The 20,322-nt window shown below is 48.8% G+C and overlaps 1 protein-coding gene across 1 annotated transcript; it reads left to right on the top strand.

The window, feature by feature from the left end:
* The first annotated feature begins 3,430 nt into the window (after nt 1-3,430).
* On the top strand, nt 3,431-18,545 carry LOC115078393 (transmembrane protease serine 9-like). Its single transcript, XM_029581301.1, has 10 exons — nt 3,431-3,530; nt 3,961-4,123; nt 4,298-4,551; nt 6,171-6,307; nt 7,644-7,791; nt 14,663-14,767; nt 15,027-15,177; nt 15,788-16,041; nt 17,276-17,412; nt 18,396-18,545. The coding sequence occupies exons 1-10, from the start codon at nt 3,491-3,493 to the stop codon at nt 18,543-18,545; spliced, it is 1,539 nt and encodes a 512-aa protein (XP_029437161.1). The 5' UTR covers nt 3,431-3,490.
* The last annotated feature ends 1,777 nt before the right edge of the window (nt 18,546-20,322 follow it).

Genomic DNA, 20,322 nt, shown 5'->3' with positions numbered 1-20,322 from the left:
GGGCGGTTCTGAAGGTGTTTTACCCCTGTGCATTAAGTGTCAGAAGTCTTCAAGGTCAGCCCTGCTGGCATCATTAGGCGGAGGTGTTCCCAGGGAAGGAAACGCATGTGCTGAGGACATTTTTAACTCCATCAGGCCGTTGCAATATGTGCGCGGGAAAAACAGGCGCTCATGATTGAGCGCCTGCTTTTTTAATGTGCACCTATCCTTCCTTCCCGGGCGCACGATGCAGTAGGCAAATGAGCCGCTGGCTTTAAACAGGAGGTGCTGGGGGAAATTGTGCGTCCCTAGCGCCTCCTCGGCAGCAGGCACTCAGGAGAAGTGGCAGAGCGCGGGTTAGGAAAACAGACGCTGAATTTTACGAGCATCGGTTTCTTAACTCGTGCTCGGCCGCGGGTTAGGAAAGCGGACGCTGAATTTTACGAGCATCGGTTTCTTAACTCGTGCGCGGCCGCGGGTTAGGAAAACAGACGCTGAATTTTACGAGCATCGGTTTCTTAACTCGTGCGCGGCCGCGGGTTAGGAAAACAGACGCTGAATTTTACGAGCATCGGTTTCTTAACTCGTGCTCGGCCGTGGGTTAGGAAAGCGGACGCTGAATTTTACGAGCATCGGTTTCTTAACTCGTGCGCGGCCGCGGGTTAGGAAAACGGACGCTGAATTTTACGAGCATCGCTTTCTTAACTCGTGCTCGGCCGCGGGTTAGGAAAACAGACGCTGAATTTTACGAGCATCGGTTTCTTAACTCGTGCGCGGCCGCGGGTTAGGAAAGCGGATGCTGAATTTTATGAGCATCGGTTTCTTAACTCGTGCGCGGCCGCGGGTTAGGAAAGCGGATGCTGAATTTTACGAGCATCGGTTTCTTAACTCGTGCGCGGCCGTGGGTTAGGAAAACAGACGCTGAATTTTACGAGCATCGGTTTCTTAACTCGTGCGCGGCCGCGGGTTAGGAAAGCGGATGCTGAATTTTACGAGCATCGGTTTCTTAACTCATGCGCGGCCGCGGGTTAGGAAAACAGACGCTGAATTTTACGAGCATCGGTTTCTTAACTCGTGCGCGGCCGCGGGTTAGGAAAGCGGATGCTGAATTTTACGAGCATCGGTTTCTTAACTCGTGCGCGGCCGCGGGTTAGGAAAGCGGACGCTGAATTTTACGAGCATCGGTTTCTTAACTCGTGCGCGGCCGCGGGTTAGGAAAATGGACGCTGAATTTTACGAGCGTCGGTTTCTTAACTCGTGCGCGGCCGTGGGTTAGGAAAGCGGACGCTGAATTTTACGAGCATCGGTTTCTTAACTCATGCGCGGCCGCGGGTTAGGAAAGCGGACGCTGAATTTTACGAGCATCGGTTTCTTAACTCGTGCGCGGCCGCGGGTTAGGAAAATGGACGCTCGTAAATTGAGCATCTGTTTTCCTAACCTGATAGCTGTCCAGACAATTTTTTACATTTGTTTTCAGATTACTGCTTTCTGTGGTTCCTCCGACTTAATATCATCACGATGCCGACAGTCAGAGGGTGGAAAGGTTTTTGTAAAGCGATTCCCTTGGAGTGAATCACCGTGGCCCCCAGTCCCCACGGCGTTACAGCCTCATACAAGAAGGGGGAGGGGGTGCCTGTAAGAACGTCTCTGAGCTGCTCCTGTGTCCGTGCAGTGCTGGGGAGATGCGGTGAGTGGGGGGAGCGGAGGAAGTCGCAGGTGCTACAGCAGGGGATGTGGCTTGCTCCATGCGGCCCCTCTGCAGCTTCCTCTTGCAAGCGACGATGGGAAAGTGAAGTGCTTGAAAGGTGCGAGGCAGGAGCAGATGTGACTCAGGTATCCTGCACCTGGCTCTGCTGAAATGATCCTAAGTCTTGCCTCTGTAACCCCTTCTGTCAAGGGCACGGACCTAAATCATCACGTTGTAGATATAGATAGAACTATAATCTATAGGTAGATCAATATACATATAAAACCTTCCCCCCTCCCCCGCACAAAAAAAGCAGGGAGAGCTCCCATCTAGGAAGTGACTTATTCTCTCTCCTTCGGGAGAGGTGCGTAACACTACCCAATAGTGCTACACACTGGGGGAGGGGCAGGTGGGCCGGCTCCAGGGCAAATGGCAAAAATCTCCCCCTCCCCCCCCCAGCAGGATGGGTGGTGCTGGCAATGCCCACGGCGCCCCCTCGGCTCATGGCACCAGCTCGCCCATCCCAAAGCCCAACTCTGGGGCCAGGCATCAGCATCTCTGCAAGCCCCTCATCACTGACGTCTTCACATTAACTCCCCTCCTGTTTCTTGGCTCTTTCCTCCCTTTCCGGTTGTACGATATTTAATTTCTTACGTTCTCAATGTTTTAGAATAGTTTTATATTCATTTATTCATTCATTCGATTTATATTCCATTTGTTCAGCGTAGATTACGCCTGCACACACTTCAGGTTGGTACAAACCCTCCTGGAATCGATGCTTTATGTGAATCTGTGTGAAGCCTGCACAGGGAGGTGTGAGGAGGGACTCTCTGATGATGAACAGGGCAGAAGCACCCTCTGACACACTCAGTCCAGCGAGAGGCACCTTAAACCTTATAAACTCTGTGATATGCTTAAGGTATTAAATAATAATCTGAAAGTAACTGGTTTCTTAATTTTAACTCCTATAGGATTCCTTCTGCACTGGTGGGGTTTTTATTGCTTTCTTTCTCTGTGTTTAATTCTTAGGTGATGAACCCTCCAGATGAGGGCAAGCTTTCATCACTTATTATCTTTGTGACTTGTGAAACAAAACCTCATAAATGCACAAATGCAGCTGCAGAATCCCGCGAGCAAGGAAGGCCGCAAACTCAGCCCCTCCGAGATCTGAAAATTCACTTCTCCCAGTCCCAGTTATCAGTGCTAAATCATCAGCAAAATCCTCGGCCTCCAGTCTCTAATGGCCCAGGTCTGAAAGAGCAGCAGGCAACTTCAGGAGAGGAAAAATACATTGCACAGAAAATATATCAAAACATTTGGCCCCAAAGGGATACATTTAAGGATTAGGCCACAGTTCCCAGACTGTTTTATGTGGGATATCAAGCTCCAGAATAGAAAAAAATATGCAGGAGCAAGACAGAGATCTGTTGCCAGCAGATATCATCTTCCATCCCCCTCCATCTGTGACCCAGCTCTCCAAGGTTCGCTCCGGGTTCTGCAGGATTCAGGGAAACAGCCCCTAACCTAACCCAATAAGTGAGCTTCACAGCAAGACACATTTATTAATGGAATAAAGATGATAAAAAGGAATATTTTGGTGCCTTATAGTGGCAAATGCGGGTCTGGTGGGACACCTGGTTCTGCTCCTGTTTTGCTGCAAGACGATAAGACGCAGCCTTGATTCCTCGTTTCACCTATCGGAAATTTTCTCACGGTCCAAAATAGCGGATCCTTGAATGGCGCCGATAAGGCTGGTCAGAAGAGTATATATCAGAGGGCTTCTGCACAGAGGGACACAGCGCGACCGAGTCCAGAGAAAGAATCATGAAGTTCCTTCTGCTCGCAGCCTTCCTGGGAGCCGCCGGTGAGTCCCAAGCTGGAAATCAGCTTCAAACTACCTTCTTCCTGAGATATAGAAAGTTACTGCAGCCTCTATTGGTATTTTCAGCCCCTGCGCTCTCTGCATTTTCCTGGAGTCTCCCCTGGTATTTTCAGCCTCTGCTCTCTCTGCATTTTGCTTGCATCTCTTCTATATTTTCAGCCCTTGAACTCTGTGCATTTTCCTGGAGTCTCCCCTGGTATTTTCAGCCTCTGCGCTCTCTGCATTTTGCTTGCATCTCTTCTATATTTTCAGCCCTTGAACTCTGTGCATTTTCCTGGAGTCTCCCCTGGTATTTTCAGTCCCTTAACTCTGTGCATTTTGCTTGCATCTCTTCTATATTGTATTTTGTGCATTTTCCTGGAGTCTCCTCTAGTATTCTCTCTCTCTGTATGTTTCTCTCTGTCTCTTGCAGTGGCTTTCCCCATTGAAGATGATGATGATAAGATCGTCGGGGGATACACCTGCGGTCGTAATGCTCTGCCTTACCAGGTTTCTCTGAACGCGGGATACCATTTCTGCGGGGGCTCCCTCATTAACAACCTGTGGGTCATCTCTGCCGCTCACTGCTACCAGTCGTAAGTCTCTCCCCCAATATCCTGTCTCTGAGCTCCAAATTGCCTGTATATCCATGGGGCTTTTATAGGGAGGTCTCCCTCCATCCAGTGGCTGTATATCCATAGGGGTGTAATAAGAGGTGATTGTAAGTATCGCTGCATGAACCCCACGTCTCCCGTCTCTCTCCCTTGCAGCCGTATCAATGTGCGTCTCGGGGAACACAATATCGCGGCGTCAGAGGGCACGGAGCAGTTTATCGATTCAGCTAAAGTCATCCGACACCCCAGTTACAGCTCCCGTACTCTGGACAACGACATCATGCTGATCAAGCTCTCCCGCGCTGCCACCCTCAACAGCCAGGTCCAGCCCGTGGCCCTGCCCTCCAGCTGTGCTGCCGCTGGCACCCAGTGTCTCATCTCCGGCTGGGGCAATACCCTCAGCAGTGGCAGTGAGTACCGGCAGGGCTGCTCTCAGGGACAGGGACCCCTTATTAGACAACGATTGACTGGCAGGTCTCCTTCAGCATACCCCCAGACTCCCACCTTAGGGAAGGGCAGGTCTCCTTTATTTATTTCAAATATTTTTATACTGCCTATCAAAGTTTCTAAGCAGTTTACAAATAAAAACCATTCACACATACAAGTAAACAAACATTAAAAGCATAAAATAAATAAAACCATACAAATAATACACCAGGCGCACTAATTCCAGCTAAAGTAACATAGTAATGACGATAGATAAGGCTCATCCAGTCTGCCTATTAATTCTTGTCCTCTCTCCTAAGGACATATCCCAGCTGCCATCCACAGCAGCTTGACTACCTGTAGGATATTGCTCCTTATGCAAGTCAGATTTTTGTGTCCACCTCTTTGTTTATCTCCCATCCTGGGTACTTCAAGATATAAGATCCCATAAATAACATTTTATCCAAAGAAATCCCATTATCCAGGTTATATCTCTATACCCAAGAATCTAATTCCCCAATGTGAGCTTCTGTTAATCCAACGTTTTTAATCTTTCAACCTCAGAATAACTTTTCTCTGTTTCTTGTCCCTCAGAATTTATGATTACAAGTCATAAATGTTCTAGTCCAGGCTCTGAAAGCCATTGAGACACGGATACCGTAACGTGAGCTCCACAACCTCAGATTTCTTGTTTTGACAAGCCCCCCCGTGGGCTTCGGTGGCTGCAGCCACAGGAGGAAAGATCAAACACGGAGTCCACTGAAAGTCCCCCTGTGTTTCTGTCACTGTAGTCTGCACAGCTGATCACCAAGTGCCTGAAAAAAACCATAAATCTCTAGACAGGAGCTCTCATCGACTCCACTGTTAGTAAATTTCACTGGACAGGAAGGGCCACGTTAGAGAAAATGGATGTGCACGTCCAAAGCTATAGGGCTGATATTCAAAGTGATCAGGCCATCTAACTGGAGTTAGGCAGCGGGATCCAGGCGGGGACGGGGAGAATATTCCCTCCCACCACTATTGTCTGCCTATATCTAGTTGCCAGATTTTGGCTCCTTGATTTGTGGGCAGTGGGGAAATTCAGCCGGATACTGCTAATTCGCAGAATCATCTGGACAGGTCTAGTCAGCCACACGTGAGGAGCCACATTACAAACCGGCTGAAATTGATAGCTAAGATAGCTGACACAAATCTAGCCAGATATCTCGACTGCTCAGCCTCAGGCCGAATATCAACTCTCATTGCCCCCTCCAGCTGACCCTCAGATCTCTAAACTTAAATGCACAAAAAATGAAGTGAATTTTCAGAGGTCATTAAGGGGCCTTATGCAAGAAAAACTTAAAACATGCACAGTAAAACACTACTTAATAGGGTGCACAACATTTTACTGTCTGCATGTTAACTTTTTGCCACACTGGTGTGGCCACGATAGCTACGTGCACAGAAACAAATAAAACGATTCTGCTGTGCACGCTACCTCCAAGTAAAAATCACCAAGAAAGGGCAGGTCTCCTTTAACTCTGAACACAACTGATCCCAGCCTGAGGATAGAACAGGTCTCCTTACAGAAAGATTAATAGTTTCCTCTGTCTTCTCTCCACAGCCAACTACCCGAACCTTCTGCAGTGTCTGAACGCTCCCATCCTGACCAGCTCCCAGTGCAGTAACAGCTACCCGGGTCAGATCACTACCAACATGTTCTGTGCAGGCTTCCTGGAGGGAGGAAAGGACTCCTGCCAGGTAACGGGACACCTAAGGGTCACGTGCAGAGAGCAGGAGGCAGAGCTGGGATTAGAACTGAAACGCAGGGAGATAAAGGGACACCCAAGGGTCACCTGCAGAGAGCAGGAGGCAGAGCCGGGATTAGAACTGAAATGCAGGGAGATAAAGGGACATCCAAGGCTCACGTGCAGAGAGCAGGAGGCAGAGCCGGGATTAGAACTGAAACGCAGAGAGATAAAGGGACACCCAAGGGTCACGTGCAGAGAGCAGGAGACAGAGCCGGGATTAGAACTGAAGCGCAGGGAGATAAAGGGACACCCAAGGGTCACGTACAGAGAGCAGGAGGCAGAGCCGGGATTAGAACTGAAGCACAGGGGGATAAAGGAACACCCAAGGGTCACGTGCAGAGAACAGGAGGCAGAGCCAGGATTAGAACTGAAATGCAGGGAGATAAAGGGACACCCAAGGCTCACGTGCAGAGAGCAGGAGGCAGAGCCGGGATTAGAACTGAAGCACAGGGGGATAAAGGGACACCTAAGGGTCACGTACAGAGAGCAGGAGGCAGAGCCGGGATTAGAACTGAAACGCAGGGAGATAAAGGGACACCCAAGGGTCACGTGCAGAGAGCAGGAGGCAGAGCCGGGATTAGAACTGAAGCACAGGGGGATAAAGGGACACCTAAGGGTCACGTACAGAGAGCAGATGGCAGAGCCGGGATTAGAACTGAAGCACAGGGGGATAAAGGGACACTCAAGGGTCACGTGCAGAGAGCAGGAGGCAGAGCCGGGATTAGAACTGAAGCACAGGGGGATAAAGGGACACCTAAGGGTCACGTACAGAGAGCAGGAGGCAGAGCCGGGATTAGAACTGAAGCACAGGGGGATAAAGGGACACTCAAGGGTCACGTGCAGAGAGCAGGAGGCAGAGCCGGGATTAGAACTGAAACGCAGGGAGATAAAGGACTCTCCTAGGTCACATGTAGGGTATGAAGCACAGGGCCAGGATTAGAACTGAGCTACAGGGAGATAAAAAGATTGCGCACATCATGCACAGAGTCAGTGACAGACCTGGGAGTAGCACTGAGGTACAGGAGGATAAAAGGACTCTCGAGTCAATCTCAGAGTGGGGATTAGCACCCTGAGGCACAGGGAGATAAAATGACACCCTGAGGTTACACACAGAGAGTCAGAGCCGGGGATTAGAGCTGAGGCACAGGGAGTCAAAGTGACTCATTCCAGGGTCTCATACAGAGAGTCAGTGACAGAGTCGGGGATTAGGACTGAGGTACAGGGAGGTAGCAATTCTTTGGTCTGCGTGGCATGGATGTGACTGGTAATTCTTGGCTTTCTTTCAGGGTGACTCTGGTGGCCCCGTTGTCTGTAATGGACAGCTTCAGGGAGTTGTATCCTGGGGTATTGGCTGTGCTCAGAGAAACTACCCGGGGGTGTACACCAAGGTGTGCAATTACGTCTCCTGGATCCAGAACACCATCGCTAGCAACTGAGACCAGAACAAGGGCAGAATTCAGCCTGTGGCCTGCATTGAACCATTTATAAAGATAAATAAATCACTTTCAATTTAACTCTCTGTCTCTGGTTATTTGTCTTACTGTGTTGCTGCATGTGGGTCAACATCTGAGAGGTAAAATTATGCAATAAATTTGCAGTGATTGTCATAGACTTCTATAAAAGGCCAAGCTCCAATCACAGACTCTTAATGATAGAATAAGAGAAAAATGGGGTAGGAAAAGACTTCAGGAAGTCATCTAGAAAGAGTCAAACATGGGCTGCATAGCCCTCACAAGTTCATCTAGAGTCAGAGAAACATAAAGCTGTAAGGGACTCCTAAAGGTAGCTAAAATGAGAGAAGGATGGGGCTGGAAATGAACTCAGGGAGGTCTTCTGGAGGAAGAAAAAGCTGGAAGAGTTGAACAAGGTCTTCTAGTATTAGAGAATGATAGAACTGGAATGGACTTTATAGGACATCAAGAATCACAGAAAGAGATAAGGGTGGAACGCATCTCAGGATATCATCTAAAATCAGAGAAGGATGGGACAGGAAAGAATTTCAGGAGGTTTTCCAGTCCTAGGAAGAGCAGGCCAGAAAAGACTTGAGGTCATCTCAAGTCACAGAAAGATGGGGCTGGAAAGGACCTCAGAAGGTAATTTAGAGTAAGAGAAAAAGAGAGTAGAAAGAACCTTAAGAACATAAGAACTTGCCATACTGGATCAGACCAAGGATCCATCAAGCCCAGCATCCTGTTTCCAACAGTGGCCAATCTAAGTCACAAGTACCTGGCAATTACCCAAACACTAAGAAGATCCCATGCTACTGATGCAATTAATAGCAGTGACTATTCCCTAAGTATATTGATTAATAGCCGTTAATGGACTTCTCCTCCAAGAACTTATCCAAACCTTTTTTGAACCCAGCTACACTAACTGCACTAACCACATCCTCTGGCAACAAATTCCAGAGCTTTATTGTGCGTTGAGTGAAAAAGAATTTTCTCCGATTAGTCTTAAACGTGCTACTTGCTGACTTCATGGAGAACCCCCTAGTCCTTCTATTATCCGAAAATGAAAATAACCGATTCACATCTACTCGTTCTAGACCTCTCATGATCTTAAACACCTCTATCATATCCCCCCCTCAGCCATCTCTTCTCCAAGCTGAAAAGTCCTAACCTCTTCAGCCTTTCCTCATAGGGGAGCTGTTCCATCCCCTTATCATTTTGGTCGCCCTTCTCTGTACCTTCTCCATCACAATTATATCTTTTTTGAGATGAGGCGACCAGAATTGTACACAGTATTCAAGGTGCGGTCTCACCATGGAGCGATACACAGGCATTATGACATTTTCCATTTTATTCACCATTCCCTTTCTAATAATTCCTAACATTCTGTTTGCTTTTTTGACTGCCGCAGCACACTGAGCTGACGATTTCAATGTGTTATCCACTATGACAGATCTTTTCCTGAGTGGTAGCTCAGTAAATCTACAATTATAGAAATATAGGGCTAGAACAGACTTCAGGAGGTCATCTTGAGTTATGGAAAGAGGGAAAATTAGATCTGGGAGGGATTTTAGGAGGTTATCTAGAGTCTTTGGAAGATGGGGCCAGAAGGAACCTCAAGTGGTCATGTAGTGATTTACCGGGTACATTGTCCTATCTGAATATTGCCTTCCTAGATCAAGCTAAACGTATGCATGGGCTTCCACAGTCTGTGTGCTTTCATCCGGGTTAAAAAGTGGTGTTCTTTGGTTGGGGTAGAGGGAAGGCGTTAGGCAGTAAAATAGCAGCTGCAAGGTTCATGGTCACTCTCGGCGTGCTTCCTATATGCCAGCTAATCTTCAAACAGAAACTACCCAAGAATCACAGACAGATAGGGTAGAAGGGATCTCAGGGGTTTATCTATATTCAGAGGAGGTTTTCTAGTGTCACAGAAAGATTGATCCTGAAGGGACCTCAGGAGCTCAGTTAGAATCACAGAAAGATAAGGTAAGAATGGGTTTCAGAAGATCATCTAGAGTCAGGCAATGAGAGGAATGGACAGGATCTCAGGTGATCATCTAGAGTTAGTGAAAGAGAGAACTGGAAGGAGCTCAGGATGTTCTGTGCCAGAGAAAGATGGGGCTGGAAGGGACTTCAGGAGATCATCAGTATAAACTACTGATCATATAGCCCTTCATATGTATCCAGGATCAAATTATGTCAGAGAAACAGGGATAAATCTAATCCTTGAAATGGATGAACCCTGAATCATTCCTGCAGAAAGCAGCGTATTCATATTCAGCCGTATGTCCGAAATGCAAAACTGGAGGTGGTCACCCTGACTTGAGCATCCCATTATGAGGGTGCTCGTTTCTATGGACCTGTGGAGGCAGATGTCTAAAACGTTAACGAGTTAGGCACCTAAAGCTTAGAGAATTGCACTGTTGTTTGCATGGAGGAAATATGAGCCTTGCTAGATTTGTTCTAACATTGCAGATCTAATGGCAGGGAAAACGCTGGTCCTGTAAAGAGTGTGCAGGAGAAATGTTACAGGCACAGAGAAGGTAGAGAAGATGCCATCCTACTCGTTGGACTGGATCCCGATAAATCCTGCACAGTGACCTCCCACCTCTGAAGGGCCACTAACGGGGGGCACATCCCTGCATTTTGGGATTAGCGTAGGGTATTCTTGGACGAATGGGGGATGCTCACAGTCCTAATTGTCATGTGAAGATGATATCTAGTGGCCAGATTTAGGGACCATGGTGGCAGGGCCTGGAGGTGACCGCTGGTGCATGGCCCCTGACCCAGGACTGCCATTGTAATGATTGGGTGAAGGCATTTTGGAGGGAGATCTCAAACAGGGATAAAAAATCCCCAGGTAGTTGCAACTGAAGGCTCCTGGTGCCAGAGCCCAGGCTGGTTCTGATTGAGCTGGAAACCCAAAGGAACAGAAGGAAACTGCCACTCACAGATCACATAATCGAGGTTTCCTACCTTCCTCTGTACTCTCTCTATGCACCTGGGGAATCTACAGTCTAGTAAAAGAGTGGTAATGTGAGCCCCGGGGGACTTCAAGAAGCTTTGGAAGAGAAGGGCATAGAGCCTGCTCAGTTGGATTCTGTTCCTTTACAGCAGCCATGCTTAAGGGCAATACGCATGCTCAGTGGCTGGAGAAGAGCTGTATAAAACCGTCAGCCTCAGGGTTCCTCATCGTGCCAAAACCCCAGAGGCGATGGCAGGCCTGTATTACCAGCAGGCTGGCTATAGGCCAGGAGCCAGTGAAAACATGACTGCCTAGCAGGACTCACGTTTTGGAAAGAGTAAAGCAGTCAGGTTCTTAGGATATCCACAATGAATATACATGAGACAGATTTGCATACAATGAGGGTGGTGTATGTTCATTGTGGACATATCCTGAAAACCTGACTGGCTGGGTATGTCATGAGAGCTGGGTAGAGAGCTCCTAAAAGCAGTGGTGCCAGAGGGCTACGCCTAGAGAAGAGAACTTCAGGAAAAAAAGTCTGAGTCTTGAGAAATATCAGGAAGATGATTGTAAAAAAATTACCATTTGCATTTGTAGAATGAATATTTGTTTCACTATTTTTCATGGTTGATGAAGAAACAACTTTTCCAGTGTAAATTACACAAATTAAATTATGTCTTGGGTTAAAACAAATAACTGTTTCCCCTCTCCCTGGCGTTTTACTGAGAAACTGTAGGTGCTTGGTTACCAGAGGGAAAAATAAAAATAATCCAGAGCCTGAAGTGAACTCCTCAGACCTGAGGAGAAGGAAGTTCTCCCTTGCAGAACGCACTTGAGATAACGGAGACGTTCCCCGTCTTAGGATGACGTCCCCATTAACGGGTGCGACCCATCCTCCCCCAGCGCATGACCACAGCTTGAGCTTCGGAAGCTTATTCCTCCCTGCAGTACTCTGCTGTGTGAAACACAAAGTATTATTGGTCGGGTGACTGTGCTGGCCCTGGCACAGCTTGGCCATCAGTTCACAAACCGATAAGGCAAGGTGTCCAAGGTCTGTAGATTGTAGCCACCCAGGGCCAGTGGGAGCGACTATAGCAGCAACAGGAGTTTTTCCAAATAATGTCACACGAGCTCTCAGCTGGGGGACAGATCTTGAGTCAGGAGGGGTGTTCACAGCGCAGGTGCCCTTCATTTTGACAATCACTCATTTTGCCTGGCTGTCCCCCCAATTCCGCCTCTGCTGCATCCTTCACTCTCCTCACTTCTGCGGGACTCCCAGCTCTGACCCCCCCATCATAAGCCATTGTCTTATTTTATAATCATGTGTTCCACCTGGAACGTAAGCTCTTCAGATAGAAACTGTCCACTATCTCTCTGCACATTGGAATTAGTAGATTTTCATATAAAGTACTCTCAATTTGTGCAGCACTCTAAAAGCTAAAAGATATTCTTGTATATAGACTGCAATTTGCTGGAGCCTCCCCTGGTATTCTCAGCCCCTGCGCTCTCTGCATTTTGCTGGAGTCTCTTCTGGTATTTTCAGCCCCTGTGCTCTCTGCATTTTGCTGGAGTCTCCTCTGGTATTTTCATCCCTGCGCTCTCTGCATTTTGCTGGAGTCTCCCCTGGTATTCTCAGCCCCTGCGCTCTCTGCATTTTGCTGGAGTCTCTTCTGGTATTTTCAGCCCCTGCACTCTCTGCATTTTGCTGGAGTCTCTTCTGGTATTTTCAGCCCCTACATTCTCTGCATTTTGCTGGAGTCTCCTCTGGTATTTTCAGCCCCTGCGCTCTCTGCATTTTGCTGGAGTCTCCCCTGGTATTTTCATCCCTGCACTCTCTGCATTTTGCTGGAGTCTCCCCTGGTATTTTCAGCCCCTGCGCTCTCTGCATTTTGCTGGAGTCTCCTCTGGTATTTTCATCCCTGCGCTCTCTGCATTTTGCTGGAGTCTCCCCTGGTATTTTCAGCCCCTGCGCTCTCTGCATTTTGCTGGAGTCTCCCCTGGTATTTTCAGCCCCTGCGCTCTCTGCATTTTGCTGGAGTCTCCTCTGGTATTTTCAGCCCCTGCGCTCTCTGCTTTTTGCTGGAGTCTCCCCTGGTATTTTCAGCCAATGCGCTCTCTGCATTTTGCTGGAGTCTCCCCTAGTATTTCCAGCCCCTGCGCTCTCTGCATTTTGCTGGAGTCTCCTCTGGTATTTTCATCCCTGCACTCTCTGCATTTTGCTGGAGTCTCCCCTGGTATTTTCATCCCTGCACTCTCTGCATTTTGCTGGAGTCTCCCCTGGTATTTCCAGCCCCTGCATGCTCTGCTTTTTGCTGGAGTCTCCCCTGGTATTTCCAGCCCCTGCATGCTCTGCTTTTTGCTGGAGTCTCCCCTGGTATTTCCAGCCCCTGCATGCTCTGCTTTTTGCTGGAGTCTCCCCTGGTATTTCCAGCCCCTGCATGCTCTGCTTTTTGCTGGAGTCTCCTCTGGTATTTTCATCCCTGCGCTCTCTGCATTTAGCTGGAGTCTCCCCTGGTATTTTCAGCCCCTGCGCTCTCTGCATTTTGCTGGAGTCTCCCCTGGTATTTTCAGCCCCTGCGCTCTCTGCATTTTGCTGGAGTCTCCTCTGGTATTTTCAGCCCCTGCGCTCTCTGCTTTTTGCTGGAGTCTCCCCTGGTATTTTCAGCCAATGCGCTCTCTGCATTTTGCTGGAGTCTCCCCTAGTATTTCCAGCCCCTGCGCTCTCTGCATTTTGCTGGAGTCTCCTCTGGTATTTTCATCCCTGCACTCTCTGCATTTTGCTGGAGTCTCCCCTGGTATTTTCATCCCTGCACTCTCTGCATTTTGCTGGAGTCTCCCCTGGTATTTCCAGCCCCTGCATGCTCTGCTTTTTGCTGGAGTCTCCCCTGGTATTTCCAGCCCCTGCATGCTCTGCTTTTTGCTGGAGTCTCCCCTGGTATTTCCAGCCCCTGCATGCTCTGCTTTTTGCTGGAGTCTCCCCTGGTATTTCCAGCCCCTGCATGCTCTGCTTTTTGCTGGAGTCTCCTCTGGTATTTTCATCCCTGCGCTCTCTGCATTTAGCTGGAGTCTCCCCTGGTATTTTCAGCCCCTGCGCTCTCTGCATTTTGCTGGAGTCTCCCCTGGTATTTTCATCCCTGCACTCTCTGCATTTTGCTGGAGTCTCCCCTGGTATTCTCAGCCCCTGCGCTCTCTGCATTTTGCTGGAGTCTCCTCTGGTATTTTCATCCCTGCGCTCTCTGCATTTTGCTGGAGTCTCCCCTAGTATTTTCAGCCCCTGCTCTCTCTGCATTTTGCTGGAGTCTCCCCTGGTATTTTCAGCCCCTGCGCTCTCTGCATTTTGCTGGAGTCTCCCCTAGTATTTCCAGCCCCTGCGCTCTCTGCATTTTGCTGGAGTCTCCTCTGGTATTTTCATCCCTGCACTTTCTGCATTTTGCTGGAGTCTCCCCTGGTATTTTCATCCCTGCACTCTCTGCATTTTGCTGGAGTCTCCCCTGGTATTTCCAGCCCCTGCGCTCTCTGCATTTTGCTGGAGTCTCCCCTAGTATTTCCAGCCCCTGCGCTCTCTGCATTTTGCTGGAGTCTCCTCTGGTATTTTCATCCCTGCACTTTCTGCATTTTGCTGGAGTCTCCCTGGTATTTTCATCCCTGCACTCTCTGCATTTTGCTGGAGTCTCCCCTGGTATTTCCAGCCCCTGCATGCTCTGCTTTTTGCTGGAGTATATGGTCTTACCATCAGTTCCATAGACAACATTTCTTGAAGATCCTCTGGCCTGATGTAGTTAATGAATAATTTTATTGCTGGGACGTTTAAGGACATTTTCCTGATAAAGGTGGATAATGGGGTTTATCATGTAATGCTATGAGAAGAAAGCCATCTGGGCTAGGTGATTAGTCCCTCTGGAGAGTATAAATATTATGAATTGGTTTCACCAATTCCACTGTCTTCTGACCAGGAACATGAAGGTTCTGCTGCTTTTCGCTGTTTTGGGAGCTGCTGGTAAGTCACTTTTACTTCTGCACCTGACCTTTGTCTCCTTCTCTCTGTCACTGTCTCTTACTCAGTCCCTATCTGCTTCCAATTCCCATCCCAAAACCTCTGCTAGAAAGGGATTTGGTATTCTGAATGAACATACCCATGGAATGAAAATACCACAGGAGACTCAGGGGAAATGCAGAGAGCTCAGGGGCTCAGAATAGCAGTGGAGACTCCAGATATCTCATTACAACCTGCATCGATCTCACGTCTTGTTTTGCAGTTGCTTTCCCTCTGGAGGATGATGACAAGATCGTGGGAGGTTACCCCTGCTCAGTTCCCTACCAGGTCTCCCTGAACGCTGGTTACCATTTCTGCGGGGGATCCCTCATCAACAATCTCTGGGTGGTGTCCGCTGCTCACTGCTACAAACGGTAAGTTTTCATTCTTGTCTTCTCTGGTCATCGAGACCCCATGCTGCATTCCACAGAAAGTGATTTTTCACATCTGTGGGTGCCTGAAGGCCTTGCTTGCAGGCCCCTCAATGCAATTCACCAGGAAGGGGCGTTTCATTTCTCCTCAGCTGTTGCCAGCTCCCATTCCTGGTCTCTGGTAACGAGCAGGAGTTGCAGGTTCCACTCCCAGCTCAGGTTCCTGCTCCTGTGGGTGTAGGTCAGGTAGTGCTCAGGTAGTGCTGTGGCCTCTGGTGGAGGGGGAAAAGCACACTGATTGTACAGTGACACCTAGTGGCTGCTCTTTGCACTAGAAATCACCAGAGGGTGCCGTGGCACATAATAGGAAGCACAAAATATTATTGACTTCCTGATGAGAGCTGGATAAAAGGCAAGCAGAGAGAAGTGTGATGCCTCCTGGGTGAGAGTCAGATGAGGGTGGGAGCGAAGAGAGATTCCATGCACGAAGGCTCCCTGACAAGATCTGGATGTTAGAGGCGTCAGTAGTAGAGATTCCGTATGTGAGAAGAGTTCCTCGACAAGAGCCAGACGTCCTCCTGCAGTGCTAATTCCCTGTCCATTCTCGTTCCAGGGATATCCAGGTACGACTTGGGGAAATCGACATCGAAACCTTGGAAGGCACAGAGCAGTTTATCAACTCTGCGCTGGTGCTCAAGCACCCCAAATACAACTCCTGGCTCCTGGACAATGACATCATGCTGATCAAACTCTCCACCCCGGCCGTGCTGGGGCCTCAGGTTCAGACCGTACCCCTGCCCAGCAACTGTCCAGTCCCTGGGGCTGAGACCCTCATCTCCGGCTGGGGCAACACCCTCGGCAATGGTGGTGAGTATCTCCAGCTGGGGGCAGGGAGGAATGGAAAGAGCCACCCCCCCCCCCCCCCAGCACCTATCAAATGTGCAGAAGGGGAAACGGAGCTGCAGAGGGTCACAAAGGGGCCCCATTAGTGCATTCAGGTTTGCATGAATGTAACAGGCAGAGCAGTGGGGCCCCTCTGTCATCCCTGGAGATCACAATGGTTACCGGCCTCTGACTTTCTCCTGACCTGGGTTTGATTCCTGGGTGTGGATTCTGCTTCCTGGGTCGTCTGGGGCTGGGGATTTTGTGAAGGCAGTGACCACAGCCCCTGGTGGGGTGAGGAGTCCCAGTCATGGCTCGATGGCGAGACTCAGGCTGCACATTAGGACCATCACTGCAATGGCTAAGCTAAGTTGTGGGGGAGGGGGATATAAAAAACAGAGGCAGGGCGGGTTACCCCCCCCTTCATAGTAGAGTTGGCAACTGGCTCCAGGTTTTCAGAGCAGGTTGATCCAGTCCTGGTTTCACCACATACCTACAGAATTCAGAACTAAACGTCCCTGCATGCAATGGGGTAAACCTGTCCTGAACATCTGGAGACAGCTGGCAACGCTAGTCCATATCCCGTAAGAGCTGGAGCTGCAGAGCCAAAATATCCCCTAAGGCACGTGTAGGTGCGCCTGGTTGGAGCCCCTGTGTTACGCAGGCTGCAGACAGGAATCTGGGCGGGGGGCCTGGAGGGCACCTCCCACCCTGTAAGTGCAACAGGTTTTCTCTGCGCTGCAGCCTCTCCTCTCTGCAGCGCTGCCACCACCTTGCTGCCACCTTGAAGGACTGCAGCTGCAGTTTCCTGCTTCGTCTCATCAGAAAAAATGATGCACCAGGGCCAGCGCAGGAGTGTTTGGCGCCTTGGTGAACCTCTGTTCGTGCAGCCCCTTCCCCTAACTTACCTATTGGCAATGGCTCCAGCTCAGGGCTCCCGTCTCTGGCCTGCGGCTAACAGGCACCCGAACGTAATCCGCTTTACAGTGCCAAAAAGCAGAATGTAAATAAAATCAATAAGTACGCCCCTGGGCCTGTCCCGTTTGCCTAATGGCATCCCCAGCCCTGGACGTGCTTCTTCCACCCACCCCTCACCACCCTGCAGGATTTCATTCCTTTCCCTCCCCTCAGTGGGGATTATTTTATCCACAGACTGAACAAGGGCCTTCCTGTCATTTTGTTATCTCCCCCTCTCTCTCTCTCTTCCCCCTCTCTGCAGTGAACTACCCTGACCTTCTGCAGTGCGTCGTGGCTCCCGTCCTCACAGACCAGGATTGTGAGAACTCCTACCCCGGGCAGATCACGGAAAACATGGTCTGTGTCGGCTACCTGGAAGGAGGGAAGGACTCCTGCCAGGTAAATAATCCCAGGGCGAGATTACGAGGATAACGGCTGGGCACCCACCTTCTGCACTGTGAACCAACCTTATAATCACTTGGCAGAGGAGGACAAGATTTTGAAGGCAATGTCTGTTTTAAATCGCAGACATTTTTAATCTCTATTTCTAAATGTGGAATGCACTAGAGTTGACTGTTGTGACCGCACACACATTTCTTGCACTGACCTCACACACACAGTTCCTTCAGTGACCGCACACACATTTCTTGCACTGACTTCACTCACATTTCCTGCAGTGAGCTCATCGTTTTAGTGGTGACCTCAGAGAGAAAACACTCATTTCTTCCAGTAGCCTGATGTTTAATTCCAGCTGTGATCTGACCCAGGTTTTGTGGTGACCCTAACACAGTTCCTGCAGTGACCTCACACACAGTTCTGATGTGATCCCTCACGCGTTTCCTATAGTGATCTCACACTTTTTGCAGTGACTTGGCACATAGTTGCTTCAGTGACCTGATTCACAGGTCATGCAGTGAGAAAACCCTCATTTCCTGCGGTGACCTGATGTTTAATTCCAGCTGTGATCTGACCCAGGTTTTGTGGTGACCTAACAGTTCCTGCAGTGACCTCACACACAGTTCTGATGTGATCTCTCACGCGTTTCCTGTAGTGATCTCACACTTTTTGCAGTGACTTTGCACATAGTTGCTTCAGTGACCTGACTCACAGGTCACGCAGTGAGAAAACCCTCATTTCTTGCAGTGACCTGATGTTTAATTCCAGCTGTGATCTGACCCAGGTTTTGTGGTGACCTAACAGTTCCTGCAGTGACCTCACACACAGTTCTGATGTGATCTCTCACGCGTTTCCTGTAGTGATCTCACACTTTTTGCAGTGACTTGGCACATAGTTGCTTCAGTGACCTGACTCACAGGTCATGCAGTGACCTGATGTTTAATTCCAGCAGTCACCTCAGAACTCTGCTCTCTCACTCCCTGCAGGGTGACTCGGGTGGTCCAGTTGTCAGCAATGGAGAGCTGCAGGGAATCGTCTCCTGGGGCATTGGCTGTGCCCAGAAGGGTTACCCTGGCGTTTATACCAAAGTCTGTAACTATGTGACATGGATCAAGGACATCATCGCCACTAACTGAGGTGTGAGTTACTGTGGTCAGGACAAGTGACAAAATAAAGCTGCTCTCATATGCATGGCTGTGTCCTGTGTACTTTGTTAATGTGGGGGGACTGGGAAGGATTGTACAGGAAGCCTCTGAAAAAAAAGGTTTCATGAAAGAGAACAAGTTTAGAAGGGACACAAAGGGAATGGCAGGAATTGGTATGGGATTTGTGGCAGGGGGAGGGTGGGTGGGATAAGTAGGAAGTGGGATGGGAGTGCTGATCCGGTTCTGGACCTCCAGGACATGGTTCATTGAATTGCATGAATGGGATATGGCTGTATGGGAAGGACTGGGGGAGGAGCAGCTCTTTATGTAAAACGCAATCCCAAAGCAACTGAAATGCAGGGGCAAGAGAAGGTGCAATGGCCTGGTCTACAGATGGAAGGAATGGAGAGACCTGCTCAGAATGATGAAGGAAGTGGTGCTGGTGGGAGATTTTAACCTGCGGGATGTACTCTGGCAATGCTCCATCTGCAGACATCCTAGACTTCCTTCAAGGTGTTCTCCTCTGACAAATGGTAGGGAAAATACAGGATCCATCTCCAAAAAGACAGAGCAGAACTAGAAAAGGTGTGGAGGAGGGCGACAGAAGTGATAGAGGGGAAGGGGCATCTCTCCTGTGATGAGAGGCTGAGAGGGGACATGAGAGAGGTTTATAAAATCAGCAGTGGGGTGGGACGGGTAAACAAAAGATGATTATTTACCCTCTCGAATAAATCTAAACCAAGGGGAGCCTCCAGGAAACTAACAGCCAGCAGATATGAAACAGATCGTAGGAAGTGCTTTATCACTCAGCGCACTATCGAGCTGCCAGAGGATGTGAGCAAGGCAGCGAGCACAGCAGGGTTTAAGAGAGGTTGGGACAAGTCCATAACGCATTATTAGCCAGGCAGACTAACGAAAGCTCTCGCTGTCCCTGAGAGTGAGGAACAGGAATTGGATCTGCCGGGTACTTGTGTCCTGGATTGGCCACTGTTGGAAATAAGATTGTGGGGCTCAATGGACCTTAGTCTGACCCAGCAGGGGCATTTCTTGTGTCCTTTTGACCTGTTACTTACAATATATGTAATCCCAGTTTAGGGTAGATCAATGTAATACACCAAAATCTAATCTCACCACAGAACAGGTGTAACCCTAAATCCAATGTATACTAATATTACATCTGAAACTCAAGTGTTAGAAATGGACAACATTTTTTTTTTATTTTTATATAAAAAAGCTCCCCACAGGATTAATAATACCTAAAAAAATTGTTAAGGAACGAGTTGATAGTTTCAGATAAAAATAGCAACTGTTACCTACCCAGATAATCAGTGCTATGAAGTAAATATAAGATGGGGTGTGTCAAAAAAGGCCTACAGGCACGAGAGCCTGACTAGACGTAACCAAAAGGTTATTTATTAGGTTAACAAGGAATAGCCAGCAGACAAAGTCTTCAAAGAGTTAAGAAAAGCAAAATATTAATTGTTACAACATTGGAGATCCCCTGATAGGGGCCGTGTTTCACCCTGGCTGCCTCGGGAGATCAGGAGAATCTTCAACAGAGTGAGGGACAAATCTGAAGGAAATAATGGTAGATGATGAATGACAAAACCCCTGCAGTGTCCTCCGTCAGGAGATATTGCTTTTCTCTCAATGTGCCTGGATTGGCCACTGTTGGAAACAGGATGGACCCTTGGTCTGACCCAGCATGGCAATTTCTTATGTTCTTATGATGTAAAAACTGTCTCCGGCGTGATGGAAAATCCTTGCA

This window comes from Rhinatrema bivittatum, chromosome 16 (assembly GCF_901001135.1).
Source record: "Rhinatrema bivittatum chromosome 16, aRhiBiv1.1, whole genome shotgun sequence".
Taxonomy (NCBI): Eukaryota; Metazoa; Chordata; class Amphibia; order Gymnophiona; family Rhinatrematidae; genus Rhinatrema; species Rhinatrema bivittatum.
The sequence above is the reverse complement of the archived record's forward strand: the minus strand, read 5'-3'. Positions and strand labels throughout refer to the sequence as shown.